At 40.4% G+C, this 15,736-nt stretch overlaps 1 protein-coding gene across 3 annotated transcripts in view; it reads left to right on the forward strand.

Annotated features, from left to right (window-relative positions):
* Positions 1 to 10,928, forward strand: part of SLCO1C1 (solute carrier organic anion transporter family member 1C1) — a 48,271-nt gene extending 37,343 nt beyond the window's left edge. For all 3 annotated transcript variants that reach the window (XM_050968648.1, XM_050968642.1, XM_050968653.1), the window contains 3 exons: positions 7,149 to 7,213; positions 8,499 to 8,616; positions 9,783 to 10,928. In XM_050968648.1, coding sequence (XP_050824605.1) covers positions 7,149 to 7,213; positions 8,499 to 8,616; positions 9,783 to 10,005 — 406 coding nt within the window. In that variant the 3' untranslated portion in view covers positions 10,006 to 10,928. The remainder of the gene's footprint in view (positions 1 to 7,148; positions 7,214 to 8,498; positions 8,617 to 9,782) is intronic.
* Positions 10,929 to 15,736: the final 4,808 nt, after the last annotated feature.

The following is a 15,736-nucleotide window of genomic DNA, read 5'->3' on the forward strand; positions in this document are numbered from 1 at the left end:
ATAACAAAAGTAGAATTGATCTGAGATTTTTTTTCTATTGTGTCAATAACTGCCTTTCACAGAGACAGTCACATGTGCTAGTGGACCAGTGGCACCATGACTTATCCAGTACTGAATAGAGGCTTGCAAGCAAATTTTCAGAAAATATATAGGGGATATAATATGATCTGTATATAATCTTGATTTGTTCAGCTTCAGTCTGCTCTCTCTGACTTCCAAAAAACCTACGTTTTAGGCATCAGTCTCACTGCCTCTTGAAAAGCTTTTCCTCCTCAGTTCCTTTGGCCAGACTCCCTTCAACTTCCCTTGCCTAGCTTCCAAAATGCAAAAAAATAACATCTAGGTAACTGAGAGTGTGGAGGGCGTCAGATTGTATTTCAAATTGTCCTGACTTCTGAAAGAACTCATCTGACATATACCCTTTCTTACTGCAAGAGCTTAAGTATCATCCTGAACAGACAGGGCTAAAGCTGGAAATACTCTGAATATTGGGCTTTATGCAAAAATGCCACCCTGAGATACTGAAGGTAACATAATTTCAAGTGTGATTCCAGCATAATCACAGATATACCGGTATTTTTCCAGTGGAATATTGGAGCTTGCAAAAGAACTACTTCAACCCCTTTTGGTTTCTTTCACTGCAGGAAGTAACTTTGACAAAGCACAATCTTATCATAACATATTTGAGTTCTCCTTACTCATGCAAATCATCCCTTTTCAGTTCATGCAATCACTCACTTGAATAATGATTGCCCATACAAGTGAGGCTTGATGGCTCATGATTTTGTCTGAAATCTTGAAATTAGGGCTGTCAATTAATCAGTTAACTCAAGTGATTAACTAAAAACAAAGTTAATCACAATTAAAAAAATTAATCACGATTAATCACACCGTTAAACAATAGAATACCAATTGAAATTTATTAAATGTTTTTGGATGTTTTTCTACATTTTCAAATATATTGATTTTTATTACAACACAGAATACAAAGTGTACAGTGCTCATTTTATATTATTATTTTATTACAAATATTTGCACCATAAAAATGATAAAAGAAATAGTATTTTTCAATTCACTTCATACAAGCACTGCAGTGCAATCTCTTTATTGTGAAAGTGTAATTTACAAATGTAGATTTTTTTTCTGTTACATAACTGCTCTCAAAAACGAAACAATGTAAATCTTTAGAGCCTACAAGTCCACTCAGTCCTGCTTCTTGTTCAGCTAATTGCTAAGACAAACAAGTTTGTTTACATTTACAGGAGATGCTGCTGCCTGCTTCTTATTTACAATGTTACCTCAATTTCAGTAAGGCATTTGACACGGTTCCACATGGGGAATTATTAGTTAAATTGGAAAAGATGGGGATCAGTATGAAAATTGAAAGGTGGATAAAGAACTGGTTAAAGGGGAGACTACAACAGGTTGTACTGAAAGGTGAACTGTCAGGCTGGAAGGAGGTTACTAGTGGAGTTCCTCAGGGATCAGTTTTGGGACCAATCGTATTTATCCTTTTTATTACTGACCTTGGCACAAAAAGCAGGAATGTGCTAATAAAGTTTGTGGATGACACAAAGCTGGGAGGTATTGCTAACACAGAGAAGGACCGGGATATCATACAGGAAGATCTGGATGACCTTGTAAACTGGAGTAATAGTAATAGGATGAAATTTAATAGTGAAAAAGTGCAAGGTCATGCATTTAAGGATTAATAACAAGAATTTTAGTTATAAATTGGGGACACATCAGTTGGAAGTAATGGAGGAGGAGAAGGACCTCGGAGTATTGGTTGATCACAGGATGACTATGAGCCACCAATGTGATATGGCCGTTAAAAAAGCTAATGCAATTTTAGGATGCATCAGGGGAGGTATTTCCAGTAAAGATAAGGAGGTGTTAATACCATTGTACAAGGCACTGGTGAGACCTCATCTGGAATACTGTGTGCAGTTCTGGTCTCCCATGTTTAAGAAGGATGAATTCAAGCTGGAACAGGTTCAGAGACGGGCTACTAGGATGATCCGAGGAATGGAAAACCTGTCTTATGAAAGGAGACTGAAAGAGCTTGGCTTGTTTAGCCTAACCAAAAGAAGGTTGAGGGAGGATATGATTGCTCTTTACAAATATATCAGAGGGATTAATATCAGGGAGGGAGAGGAATTATTTAAGCTTAGTACCAATGTGGACACAAGAACAAATGGATATAAACTGGACACTAGGAAGTTTAGACTTGAAATTAGACGAAGGTTTCTAACCATTAGAGGAGTGAAGTTCTGGAACAGCCTTCCAAGAGGAGTAGTGGGGGCAAAAGACATATCTGGCTTTAAGACTAAGCTTGATAAGTTTATGGAGGGGATGGTATGATGGGATAGCCTAATTCTGGCAATTAATTTAGAATTGATCTTTGATTATCAGCAGGTCAGTATGCCCAGTGGTCTGTGATGGGATGTTATATGGGATGGGATCTGAGTTACTGCAGAGAATTCTTTCCTGGGTGCTGGCAGGTGAGTCTTGCCCACATGCTCAGGGTTTAACTGATCGCCATATTTGGGGTCGGGAAGGAATTTTCCTCCAGGGCAGATTGGCAGAGGCCCCGGAAGTTTTTCGCTTTCCTCTGCAGCGTGGGGCGCGGGTCACTTGCTGGAGGATTCTCTGCAGCTTGAGGTCTTCAAACCACAATTTGAGGACTTCAATAATTCAGAAATAGGTTAGGGGTTTGTTGTGGGAGTGGGTGGGTGAGATTCTGTGGCCTGCTTTGTGCAGGAGGTCAGACTAGATGATCATAATGGTCCCTTCTCACCTTAAAGTCTGTGAGTCTATAAGGGAGAACAAGTTTGCATGGCACTTTTGTAGCTGGCATTGCAAGGTATTTATGTGCCAGATATGCTAAGCATTTGTATGCCCCTTCATACTTCAGCCACCATTCCAGAGGACATGCTTCCATGCTCATGATGCTCGTTAAAAATAACGTGTTAATTAAATTTGTGACTGAACTGCTTGTGGAGAACTGTATGTCTTCAGCTCTGTATTACCCGCATTCTGCCATATATATCATGTTATAGCAGTCTCGGATGATGACCCAGCACATGTTTGTTTTAAGAACACTTTCACAGCAAATTTGACAAAACGCAAAGATATAAAATTAGCTACAGCACTTGACCCAAGTTTAAGAATCAGAAATGCCTTCCAAAATCTGAGGGGGACGAGGTGTGGAGCATGCTTTCAGAAGTCTTAAAAGAGCAAGACTCAGATGCAGAAACTACAGAACCCAAACCACCAAAAAAGAAAATCAACCTTCTGCTGGTGGCATCTGACTCAGTTGATGAACATGCATTGGTCTGCTTTGGATTGTTATCGAGCAGAACCCATCATCAGCATGGAAGCATGTCCTATGGAATGGTAGTTGAAGCATGAAGGGACATATGAATCTTTAGCTCATCTGGCACGTAAATATCTTGCGACGCCGGCTACAACAGTGCCACGAGAACACCTGTTCTCACTTTCAGGTGACATTGTAAACAAGAAGTGGGCAGCATTATCTCCTACAAGTTGTAACCAAGTTTGTTTGTCTGAGCGATTGGCTGAACTAGGACTGAACGGACTTGGAGGTTCTAAAGTTTTACAGTGTTTAATTTTTCAGAGCAATTATTTTTATACATAATTCTACATTTGCAAGTTAAACTTTCATTATAAAGAGATTGCACTACAGTACTTGTATGAGGTGGATTGAAAAGTGCCATTTATTTTGTTTTTACAGTGCAAATACTTGTAATCAAAAATAAATATAAAGTGAGCACTGTACACTTTGTATTCTGAGTTGTAACTGAAATCAATTTATTTGAAAATGTACAAAACATCCAAAAATATTTAAGTAAATGGTATTCCATTATTTTTTAACAACCCGTTTAATTTTTTTAATCGCATGAGAGCCCTACTTGAAATGTATTGATGATTTCAGGTTCAATGTCACTAAGACCCTGTCTATTCTTGTTTTGTTTGTTTGCACCAGTTTTGTTTCAAACCTGGGTCAGCTCCACCAGTACAAGCCCCTTCTTCCAGCAGGACAGCACATCAAAGAGGGGAGTTGCATTTGTGTAGCAACATCATCTGCAAAAAATTCCCAGTACGGAATGAGCAGTGATCATTGTTGGAATGAATGTAGGAAATATAAAAGCTCAGCGTAATAAATTATTAAGCCACCATTTAAATTTTCAACTCAAAGGCATCTATATTTCTACCTGAAGAAGTATTTAGGGAGGATAGAACTCCTCCTGTCAAAGTCAGTTGAAGTTTCCTGGACTCCACACACCTAAAGATTTGCTAACGTGATTTTTCCAATTTCAATTATCTATATGGAACAGTTTTGAAATGCTTTCAACAATAATTGCAAATTTTAAAAAACAATTTTCATTTCATAAATCAGAAGATAAAACTTTATGCACAAAACTTTGCATATAATTTGCAAACAGAAAAAGGGACTACATTTATTTTTTAAAAAATCAGTTAATTTAGTTAGTTTATTGTGGGCCAGATTCTGATGCCCTCACTCTCTGAGTAATCCCACTGAAACCAATGGGACTAATTGCAAACTACTCAACATGAGTAAGGGCATCAGAATCTGGCCCCTAGAAAATTAATAAAATTAATTCTTTTTACAAAATAAATCAGTTCATTTGTCTGTTCGTGAATCATCTCCAAACATATTTGAATTTTTATGAACTTGCTCTCTATTGTGAAATCATTGAATGATTGGCTTTCCAAGGAAATTTTTATGAACAAAAAATGAGCTTATATTCACAGAATGCAAATATGTGCACTTTAGAAACAAAATTACTGCCCAAGTGAATTTGCAGTTTTCATTCAAGCAACCATTTGCCAATGAATTTTTTTTTTTGGCATTTTCAGCCAACTCTAACATTGAAAGTTGGTTCTGGTATTTGGTGAAATATGAAATGTGAGATCCAAATGTGGTATATGAATGCAGAAGCTAAATCCCTACAAGACTTTAAGATTTAGTGTCATTTGCTTCAAGGGTTTACAGGATTATAATCAGTGAAATGTGCTTATGCTCAGTGACTGATTCATTTATTGTAGTGTTCCTTTAAAGGTATTAGGCTAATTAGAATTGCCAAAGGACTTTAGAAACTACTGAAGTTATGTGACACTAATGAAATGCAGACGGGAGTAATTTAAGTAAAGGCATGCTATTAATAGAGAGCTATAAAGTGAAGAAGGGTCACCCTAAGTTGTCTCTGAATGGACTGGCTTTCATTGCATGGGGAAACACAGATTCTATTGAGGAGCTAGTTCAGGGGTCGGCAACCTTTCAGAAGTGGTGTGCCGAGTCTTCATTTATTCCCTCTAATTTAAGGTTTCGCGTGCCAAGTAATACATTTTAACGTTTTTAGAAGGTCTCTTTCTATAAGTCTATAATATATAACTAAACTATTGTTGTATTTAAAGTAAATAAGTTTTTTAAACTGTTTAAGAAGCTTCATTTCAAATTAAATTAAAATGCAGGGCCCCCCGGACCGGTGGTCAGGACCTGGGCAGTGTGAGTGCCACTGAAAATCAGCTTGTGTGCTGCCTTTGGCATGAGTACCATAGGTTGCCTACACCTGTACTAGTTAAACAAATGCTCTGATGAAATTTTCAGTCAAATTGGAGCAACTCCTTAATATAAGGAATAATTTAAATAAAGGATAAATTTAAATATAAAGAAGCAGATTTCAGATACCAAATCTCTCTCTCTCTCTTGGTTTCCAGCATCTGAATGGATTAATTTTATTTGTCGATGGTACCTGATTCACTAATTTCTTTCAACCTTTGTGTCATCATTTATACTAGTACAAAGTGAGTGTAAAAATATGAGACTATTTTACTTTTCCACTGGTGTAAATGACGGCACAAGGGCAGGGCATTAGAGAATCAGGCGTATACATGTGGTTGCTAAGAAGCTCTTTTGACTTTGGATACTTAGTTATGTTTTTGATTCAGACCTTTTGTGTCCTTTTGAGTGTTAGTTAAATAGCTGGAGGGCCTGATTATCATTTACACTAAGGCTTTTTGAGACTGCTGTGGCTGTGTAAGGGGCCCTGAAAGTGGTCAGTTGGAGCAGTGTAAATGAAGGGCTGTAGTAAATGAGAATTTTCTGAAGGGGCTTTAAAATTCTTTTAAAATACCCTTGGAAGGGATGACTTCCTGGAATGTCCTTTCAAGACACTAAATTACTGTTTCTTGCAGTATGTCATTGCTGCCATCCTTAGATAATATTCTGGAAATGGTTTTGAGGAAAATAATGAGTCTTCATAGGTGACTTTCCCTAGGTGTGGGGAAAGGGATTAATCCTACAAGTAGTTAAACAGTTCCTGAGAAGGGCTGAGCACCACAACCCTTGATTTCAGTGGAATTTGTGTGTACTCCTTAGCTCTCAGGAGGCACCCAGTACCTTGTAGGATTAAACTCCAAAACATTATATTTATCCACAGTACAGATTTAGCTTCAGCCTTCTTTTTGATCTACTTACATATGCTAAACAGGATGGCCAAGACATTAATATATTGTTTTATTAACTACCGTTAACACAAGGAAATGCATGTATCAGGTAGAGCAAAGCACTAATTTTGACACATGCCTAATTTTAAGCACATCAATAATCCTTTTGATTTCAGCGGGACTATTCATATGCTTAAAGTTAAGCCTGTGCTTAAGGTCTTCGCTGGCCAGGGTCAGAATGTTTGTTTTTTTTCTAAGGGCATGGCCCCGCAGTCCTTGTGACTGCGAAACTCATTTACTTACATCAGAGCTATGTTCATACTACTAGCCATCACTACATTGAGTTCGAAGCCTTTTGAAATACTTGGCTGTGTGTGTGCAGAACTAATTTCCCACATGCTGTGTGAGTAAGTTGTTCCAGTTTGAAGATGCACTGCTGTCGTCTTAAAATTTTATATTGAAGTTAGATGTAAAGAATTCCTAGGCCTGACTTTCACGTCATCACATTAAATTCATGCCTGTTGTTGTGCTACTGTAATCAATGGCATTATCTCAAAGTAAAACTAGCATAATAGAGTGGAAAATCAAGGCCCTCCATTTGTAATTAATGTTTTATTTCACTTTAACAATCATTTCTCTTTTTTTTTTTTTAGATGCATTAAACCACAACTAAAATCTTTTGCGCTTGGTATTTATACCTTGGCAATAAGAGTTCTTGGTAAGTTTGGTTCTACATTTCATCTTATTTGGATACATTGTAGTACTGTTCTTATTAACTGCTTATGTCAGCAGTGACCCAGACTGTTGTCTAGAATTAATTTTAGCTGCCATGTACATATTTAAATGGTAAAAATATGACAAATATTAGGAATAGAAGAACGGTGAGAGAATTTGTGTTTTGTGAAACCTGTAAAAAAAATTCCATTTATTATAAAAATGTTAACAAATATTGAAAGAATACACAAAGGCAACAAGGAAACAGCAGCATTATTTCTAGAGCTGTTGTTTTTCATACAACATTAAACCATATCTGAGTTTCCTCTCCCTAACCTAGTTATTCAGAAACGCTATAGCAATTGTCATGGTATAATAACTAGAACAGAATAGAATAGGGCCTCCGTTTCTGCTCAGTCTTTACTCAGACATATTTTCATTGACTTCAGTGAGAATTTGCCTAAATATAGACCACTGATGTCAAGGGCAGATTTAAAGTCTTTCTACTGGCTTCAATGGGCATTAGAGCTTGATCATATACCCTTTGCTCACATTAAACACCCACTCAAGTCAATGGAAGAGTTAAGTGTGCAAGGAATGCAGGATCTGACTCCTTATTTAAGCAACTGATATGACTGGCTCACATCAGCCTAATATATATAATCAAGTTGTTGTTGTTATGAGGAGAGATTAATAAGACTGGAACTTTTCAGCTTGGAAAAGAGATGATTAAGGGGGTGGGATATGCTGGAGGTCTATAAAATCATGGCTGGTGTGGAGAAAATAAATAAGGAAGCGTTATTTACTCCTTCTCATTAACTCAAGAATTAGGGGTCACCAAATAAAATTAATAGGCAGCAGGTTTAAAACAAACAAAAGGAAGTATTTCTTCACAGAACGCACAGTCAACCTGTGAAACTCTTTGCCAGAGGATGTTGTGAAGGCCAAGACTATAACAGGGTTCAGAAAAGAACTAGATACATTCATGGAGGATAGGTCCATCAATGGCTATTAGTCAGGATGGGCAGGGATCGTGTTTCTAGTCTGTGTTTGCCAGAAGCTGGGAATGGGCAACAGGAGATGGATCTCTTGATGATTATCTGCTCTGTTCATTCCCTCTGAAGCACCTGGCACTGGCCACTGTTAGAGACAGGATACTGAGCGAAATGGACCTTTGGTCTGACCTAGTATGGCCATTCTTATGTTCTTATTATTGTGTATCATAACATATAAAATTAATAATATTTTATTCAAAAATCACATTAATGCTCTTTGTTTAATACTTACAGCAGGAGTCCCAGCCCCTGTGTATTTTGGAGTGTCAATAGACACCACATGCTTGAAATGGGGAAGCAAAAGGTGTGGGGGAAGAGGAGCGTGTAGGCTATATGATTCTAATGCATTTAGGTAAGAGATTTGGTGAATTCATTCTTTCACCTCACAGATTTTAATTATGTTTACGCACTGAGAGCTAGAGCTGGTAGAAAATTACTGGTCAAAACTTTTTTGGATGGACAGTTGGGTTTTTAATTCAACAAAAATGATAATGGAAGGTATCTGCTTTTTTTGAAAGCAAAACCCCAAAACCAGAAAAATAGGGAGATAGGGAAATGATGGAAAACCAAAAATCTTTTGGTTTGAGGCTATTTGGGGCTGAAACTTTTCAGTTTGGTGCACTTTGTGACAGATATTTATTCACTTCCCCCTCCTTTTTATAGAAAGTTTAAATTTTCTGCAGAACCATCTCTCCCCTCCACCCCCAGTTTTTTTTAACTACTAGCTCTAGTGCAGACCAAACTGTGGTAGCTAATTGCTGCTGCACATGGAGACAATACAGAGCTGGATCAGAACAAAGCATTATGGTCAGGGAGCCACAAAAGCCTGTAACAAGGTGTGCTAGCTCTTTAAGGACCAGCCTAGGTTCAGGATAGTTACTGATTTCTTCCCAGGACAGAGACATTCTCAGACATGTTGTATGGAACAACATCTACAGACTAGAACAGCTAGACATGCTGGGAAATGGGATTGGTAAAAAAGAGACTTGGAGGAAGCAGGACTGCTGGTAGATCTCACCACTGAGGACACAAGAAGTTAGGTAAGGAGTAAGTCCTGTTTTGAATAGTCCTATGGAAAGAAATAGAAAGATTAGGAACCTGGCAGGACTCCATTTTCATTTGGGGACTCCAGGTGTTTCTGTAACACAGTAACAAATAATTATAATAGTTCATAATTATTGATAATAAATGCCTGCATCACAGAAATGCCAGTCTTGGTGGTATCTGATGAAACTGCCCAGGCTTGAATTGACTGCTAAAGAGATGTAAACATTTCTCTCCCGCTGAAGGACTTTGGTAGATTCGCTGTGTGGGAAGCTCGTACTGCCACTGCCTATGCTGTACCTGATATATGGCTAAAACTCAGGGTGTTAAACAGACAAACACCTTATTTATTCAGTTTTACCAATTTTATCGAAATTATAAATGAATCCCTTTCGCAGAGTTCTTTCAGATGTATCTGAGGCATTAATTGTGTATTATCTTAATGGAAGACTGATTGGGGTTCTTCTTTTATAGATACATATATTTGGGATTAACCGTGGTCTTGGGCACCCTGTCCGTTTTCTTGAGTATTGCGGTCCTTTTCATCTTAAAGAAAAGGTATGTTCCACAAGATGAAAACATCACAGCCAATGGAGGGAGAGGAATGGTCTCAGTACAGAACAGGAAAGATAACTTTGTCAATAATGACTATTTAATTCAGACAACCTACTGGGCAGAAAAGGAAACTCGACTTTAGGAAAATGGATTTTTCAGGGGAATTTTGACCAGCAGGGGGAGTTCCATACAGAAATCCATCATAAGTGAACATGTTTTAGTGGGTGGATGTAACTGAGCATCCATTTTGAAAATGTTCCCCTTTATCCAACTTTGACTGTAAATACCAAAAATCATCTTAGAATGTGTATAGGTCTGAAAATACAGTTCAACATTTGTCTTAAAAATATGGGGTGAAATTCACTCTTCTCCACACAAAGCCCGGGTAACAGACTCTTTGCAGAGAATTAAGTGGGCGTTATGGAGATGCCGTTCACTTCTTAACCTGAAGGCAGGCAGTATGGCTGCCGCAGAGTTCCTCCTCAGCAACTCTTCTGATTTTCAGCTGGAATAGGAGTTGCTGCCCCTTTGTGTGAGGGGCAAGGGGTGGCCTGGAACCCATGGCCCAATCTTAGTGATCTCTTCCACATTAACCTATAAGGAATGGGCCTAGAAATATGCTTCATGGTACACAAGGGACATAGAGACCCCCTTCCATGGATGCTTGTCAATACATGCCTCATACAACCAACCCAACTGAAACAGTTAAGTGGCGTCTTGGGCTTTCTGTGAGGCTCTCTACACCAGGTAAATTCTATCCATGATGTTTTGACCATTCAGTGTTGTGGTTAGGAATTGCTTCTCAAATTTACTCACACAACCTCTGTTCAATCATGGCATCAATAACAAAAAAGTTGTCACTAGTAAAACCACTACATTGTGGTTCCCTCTGACTCTGCCAAAGGAAATTTGAATTAAAGATACAGCTATTCTATGTTTTAAATGGTTTCTAACTGCTAACTCTCAATAACTGTATAATTCCATACCTTTTTTATACAATGTAATAAGCAAGATGATATAACATATATCTGTTTAAAAAACAATGACAAGACCCTTTGGGAATAATAAAATAAATCCTAAGAGCAGCAGTCTTTGTTTATTTCCTTTTATTTATGTTTTAATTTATTTAATTCATCAAGGCAGAAACGTGGCAAAGCATCTTGATTGAATTTTTTTCTTGGTTTTGGTTATATTTGTTCTTTGATACATTTATGAATAAGGAGAACTGGTTGAATGTTAATATCCGTGTTGACCATGGAACAAGGTTCTCTGACAAGTTTACTGAAAACTCCAGTCAATATCCTTCAAAGGAATAAATGCCTTTAGAGTGCCAAGTGACAGATATTCTTTAGCTCTGGGTCATATTATTTGCAACATAACTCACATCACATGACTGTAAATCACATGGGAACTGAGTCTCAAGGGCAAATCTGTTAGCTTAGAGTGGTACCCTGGCTGGTCAGATTTTACTTCTGAGGGCATTCTGCACCAAAAAAATTAAAATTTTGTGCACAGTATTTTAAAGTTCTGAAAGTTTTATTTGTCAATAAATAAATGCAGAGGCTCCAGCATGGCAGTGGGGAGCACAGGCCACGGGCTGTATGAAGGTGGGAATCACCGTGCAGCCTCCCCACCCCCAGGACATGGACTCAGTGGTGAGGCTGCATGTGACCCTGACCTAGCACAAGGCCTGGGCCTGCACCAGGAGCACCAGGTATGGGGCGGGCAGGCTCAGCTGGGCAGGATCCAAGTGTGAAGGGGTTCAATGCGGAAGGATCCAGGTTGGGGTGCGAGAGGATTCTGTGTGGGACAATCTGGGTTCAGGCAGCTCAGTGGGGGATCTAGGTGTGGGGGATGCACAGAGGCTCATTGGGCGGGGTTCCCAGGTGTAGGGGCAATGGGACTCTGCAGGGGGCCTTCCAGATGAAGGTTGTTGGGGCTCAGCAGGGGAATCTAGTTGTGGGGGTCTCAGTGGGGGTGTCTGGGTGCTGGGGGAGTGGGGCTTGGTGGGGTGGGGATCTGGGTGCAGCTAGTTGGCGGTCAGTGGCATGAGGATCTGGATGTGGAGGCTCAGGAAGGTGCAGGGGCAGGGGCTCATCAGGATGGGCTTTGAATGCAGGGAGCTCAGTTGGAGGTGATCTGGGTGCAGGGAGGCTTTAGATGCAGGGGTTGAAGTTCAGTAGGGTGGGGTTTGGGGTATGAAGGGCTAGCGGGGTTCTGGGTGCACGGAGTGAGGCTTGGTGTGAGTGTCTGGGTATAGGAGGTCCAGATGCATGGGGATTGGGTGGAGCAGCTCCCTGTACAGTGACTCCCTTCCCCCACACCCCCACAGCTGAGGAGCAATGGGGGCAGGAAGCAGAGATTCCTGCAGCTGGGGAAGGTTTCTGGAGGTGGGTCTGACACAGCCCCAGCCAGTCTTTGCAGGGGAAGAGGAAGTCCCGTCCTCTCCTGCTTCCAGCCCAGTCGGGATTAGCAGCTGATGCCGGCTCAGAGTAGGAGCCACTGGCCGGGGTGTCCCCAGCCCTGCGGTGATTTACCTCTCTGCTGTCTGCTCTGGGTGCCTGAAACAATGAATCTGCACAGCTAGGGACTGATGCGTGATTACTTTTGCAGATTCCCTTTGCTTACCTGTCAGAAAGTCATTTTTCGGTGTGGAAGCAAAGAAATCTGTGGGGGACATGAATTCTGCTCACACGCAGTGGCGCAGAATTCCCGCAGGAGTAAGATTTACAGTTTGAAGTTATCTAGTCCATTCTAGTTATCAAAGAACTTGAAAGCTTCTATTATTTATTATCATTTAATATTTGTATTACCCAGGCCTCAGTAAGGAAGAGGGTCTCATTGTGCTAACAAAACATCCAAGAAGCCAAGTGACGCACAAAGGTTGAGGGAAAGGGATGAAATCAAAACATGAACCAGGCCAAATCTTGCAAACTCCTATGCTTTTGCAGATTAAGATCCTTGGACTTTGTGGGTCCCAAACTCATGCAAGTTGAAGCTTGGCTCATTGCCAGCTGAATGCAGGTCAGGTCTTGACTCAATCCCAGACTCAGAAATGTCAGGCATTGACATATTGCTATCTTCAGGCCAAATATCTGTACACACATTCCCAGATTTAGGCCAGAAATTTAAGGATAATTCAAATACATTGACGCAGTCTCAAACTTCAGTGGTAGATGGGACTGGACAGGACAAGAATTTTCAAGAAAAATAAAGTGCATCATATCTTTCTGATTCCAAAAGAGAAAGTCAAACCATCTATACCAATACCCATCGTTTGTGGATGGTTTTCTATGTGGCTTGTATCCCGTTCACCTGAAAATTGAAATGAGGGGTGCTATAAAAGGCCTTTGGGTTTGTTTGTGACAACACTTATTTTCAGTAAGGTTAAAAAAAAAATCACACCTTTCAGTGATGGCAGAAGAATATTTTCAGTTACCAAGTAGATATGATTGTTTCCATTGCAGAAACTATTGCGAAGTATCACATAGTCAATAGCAGATTCCTACTATCAGAGGTCATCCAGTTAGGTAGATAGCTAAGGATGACTTGAGATGTGCGGTCTCTATTGGTTGTACCAAGAGACCAAAGGGTAATCAGGAATTCTGCCTCAATCAATCTTTTTAAAAGAAAGTGTTCTGAAGTGTTCTTAACAGAATGCCACTGCCTAAAATAAATCTACAGATGACAATTTATGGCAAAGATTACCCCAGTTTAGAAAATTGTTTTTTAGAAATACAGATTTTGTAGTGGTTTACTCTCCGCACCACGAGCACCATGTGAGTATCAATGTCAGCCATACATATTTCTCACACATGCCTTTTGAACTGTGCTCTCTTAATAGGGTTTTTTTTTATCCGTATGCCAGGGTTACAGTATATTCATGAGGGATAATTTGTGACTGTGTTCTGTAACTCAGAAATGAAAGAGGGCCTGGTCATGGTTTTATGTAAAATTAGCTATTTTGTAGATGCCATGTTAAATCTAACACTCATCCTTGGGTGCAGGCGGACAGCCACAACAATCATGATTCAGGTTTCCACAGGTATGATTGGAGAACAAAAGAAATCCTAGCATTTGTATCAATCTGTTACCAGCTAGGGATGGTAAAATTGCCACTATTGATGCAGAAAAGGCAAAAGTATTCAATAAATATGTCCGTTTTGTATTTGGGAAGAAGCTGGATCACATACTCTAGGCTTACAATGGTAATGAAATACTTTCTGTTCCAGGGGTGGGCAAACTATTGCCCAGGGGCCACATCCATCCCTTCAGACATTTTAATCTGGCACCTGAGCTCCTGCTGGGGAGCAGGGTACAGGGCTTGACCTGCTTCGGCGCTCCAGCCGGGAGTAGGGTCAGGGGCTTGCCCTGCTGTGTGTGTGCTGTGGCTCCATATGATTCCTGGAAGCAGCAGCATGTTCCCCATCCGGCTCCTACACATAGGGCATCCAGGGGGCTCCACACACTGCCCTCACCCCAATCACTGCCTCCACAGCTCTCATTGGAAAGGGCCTCCACGTAGGAGCCGGAGAAGGGACATGTCACTGCTTCCAGGAGCTGCTCGAGGTAACTGCCAACCCCTCCCGCGCTCCATCCCCCAGCCCTGATTCCCCTCCTGCCCTCCAAACCGCTTGGTCCCAGGCTAGAGTACCCTCCTGCACCCCCAACCCCTCATCTCTAGTCCCACCCCAGTGCTCGCACCCTCAGCCAGAGCCACATCACCGTCTGCACCCCAACCCCATGCCTAGCCCGGAGCCCCCTCCTGCACCTTGAACTCCTCATTTCTGGCTCCACCCCATAGCCCTCACCCCCTCCCACACTCCAACCCCCAATTTCTTGAGCATTCATGGACCACCATACAATTTCCATACCCAGATGTGGTCCTTGGGCCAAAAAGTTTGCCCAACTCTGTTCTATTTAAAGGCTGTTAAACAGCAACTGTTAAATCTAAACATTTTCAGAGGTGCAGGACTACATAACTTGCACCCAAGAATTTTAAAAGCATTGGCTGGGTAGATCTCTGAGCCATTGATGTTGATATTTAACAAATCTTGGAATTCTGAAGGATCTGCGTGAGAGAGGAGAGAGAACTTATGTTGTGTTTATATTTTTAAAAGGGGAAATGTGATGACCTGGGTAACTATAGGCCAGTGATTTTGATGTTGATGCGGAAAATTGATATAGCATGATTAATATCAGCCACCATGATTTTATAAAAATATGTCTTGTCTGATAAATCTTGATATTGGTTTTTGATGATATTACACATATGGTTGACAAAAGTAACTTTTAACATATTATACTTCTGTAACACGTGTGATTTAGTAGTGCATGACATATGATCTTAAAAAACACTACACAAAATCAGTCCAGCACATACTACATGGACTAAAATCTGATTGAGTGAAGAATTTCAAAAAGTAATTGTAAACAGGGAATGATCATCTCCTGGCATGTATCTAGTGAGGTCCTGCTGGAAGGTGGTCTTTGGCCAGTGCTATTCAAATAATTGTTAAAGATTATTGATAGTAATGTTTGTAGATGCCCTAAGAATTGGTGGATCACTAGATAATTATAAGGACAGTTGAGTTCTATGGAGTGATCTGGTTTGTTCAGTAATCTGAGCTCACTTGAGCAACATGCATATTAACACAGTGTGACAAAGTTCCTCCTCTACCTTGCTGGGTCCTGCACTTCTTGACAGATTTGCACACCTTAGTGATCTTCCCCTCTGGTGGAACCCACAGTCTGGGTCAACTCCTCCTGTGTCTGATCAGGAGTTGGGAGGTTTGGGGGGAACCCGGGCCTGCCCTCTACTCCAGGTTCCAGCCCAGGGCCCTGTGGATTGCAGCTGTGTATAGTGCCTCCTG

This window comes from Gopherus flavomarginatus, chromosome 1 (assembly GCF_025201925.1).
Source record: "Gopherus flavomarginatus isolate rGopFla2 chromosome 1, rGopFla2.mat.asm, whole genome shotgun sequence".
Taxonomy (NCBI): domain Eukaryota; kingdom Metazoa; phylum Chordata; order Testudines; family Testudinidae; genus Gopherus; species Gopherus flavomarginatus.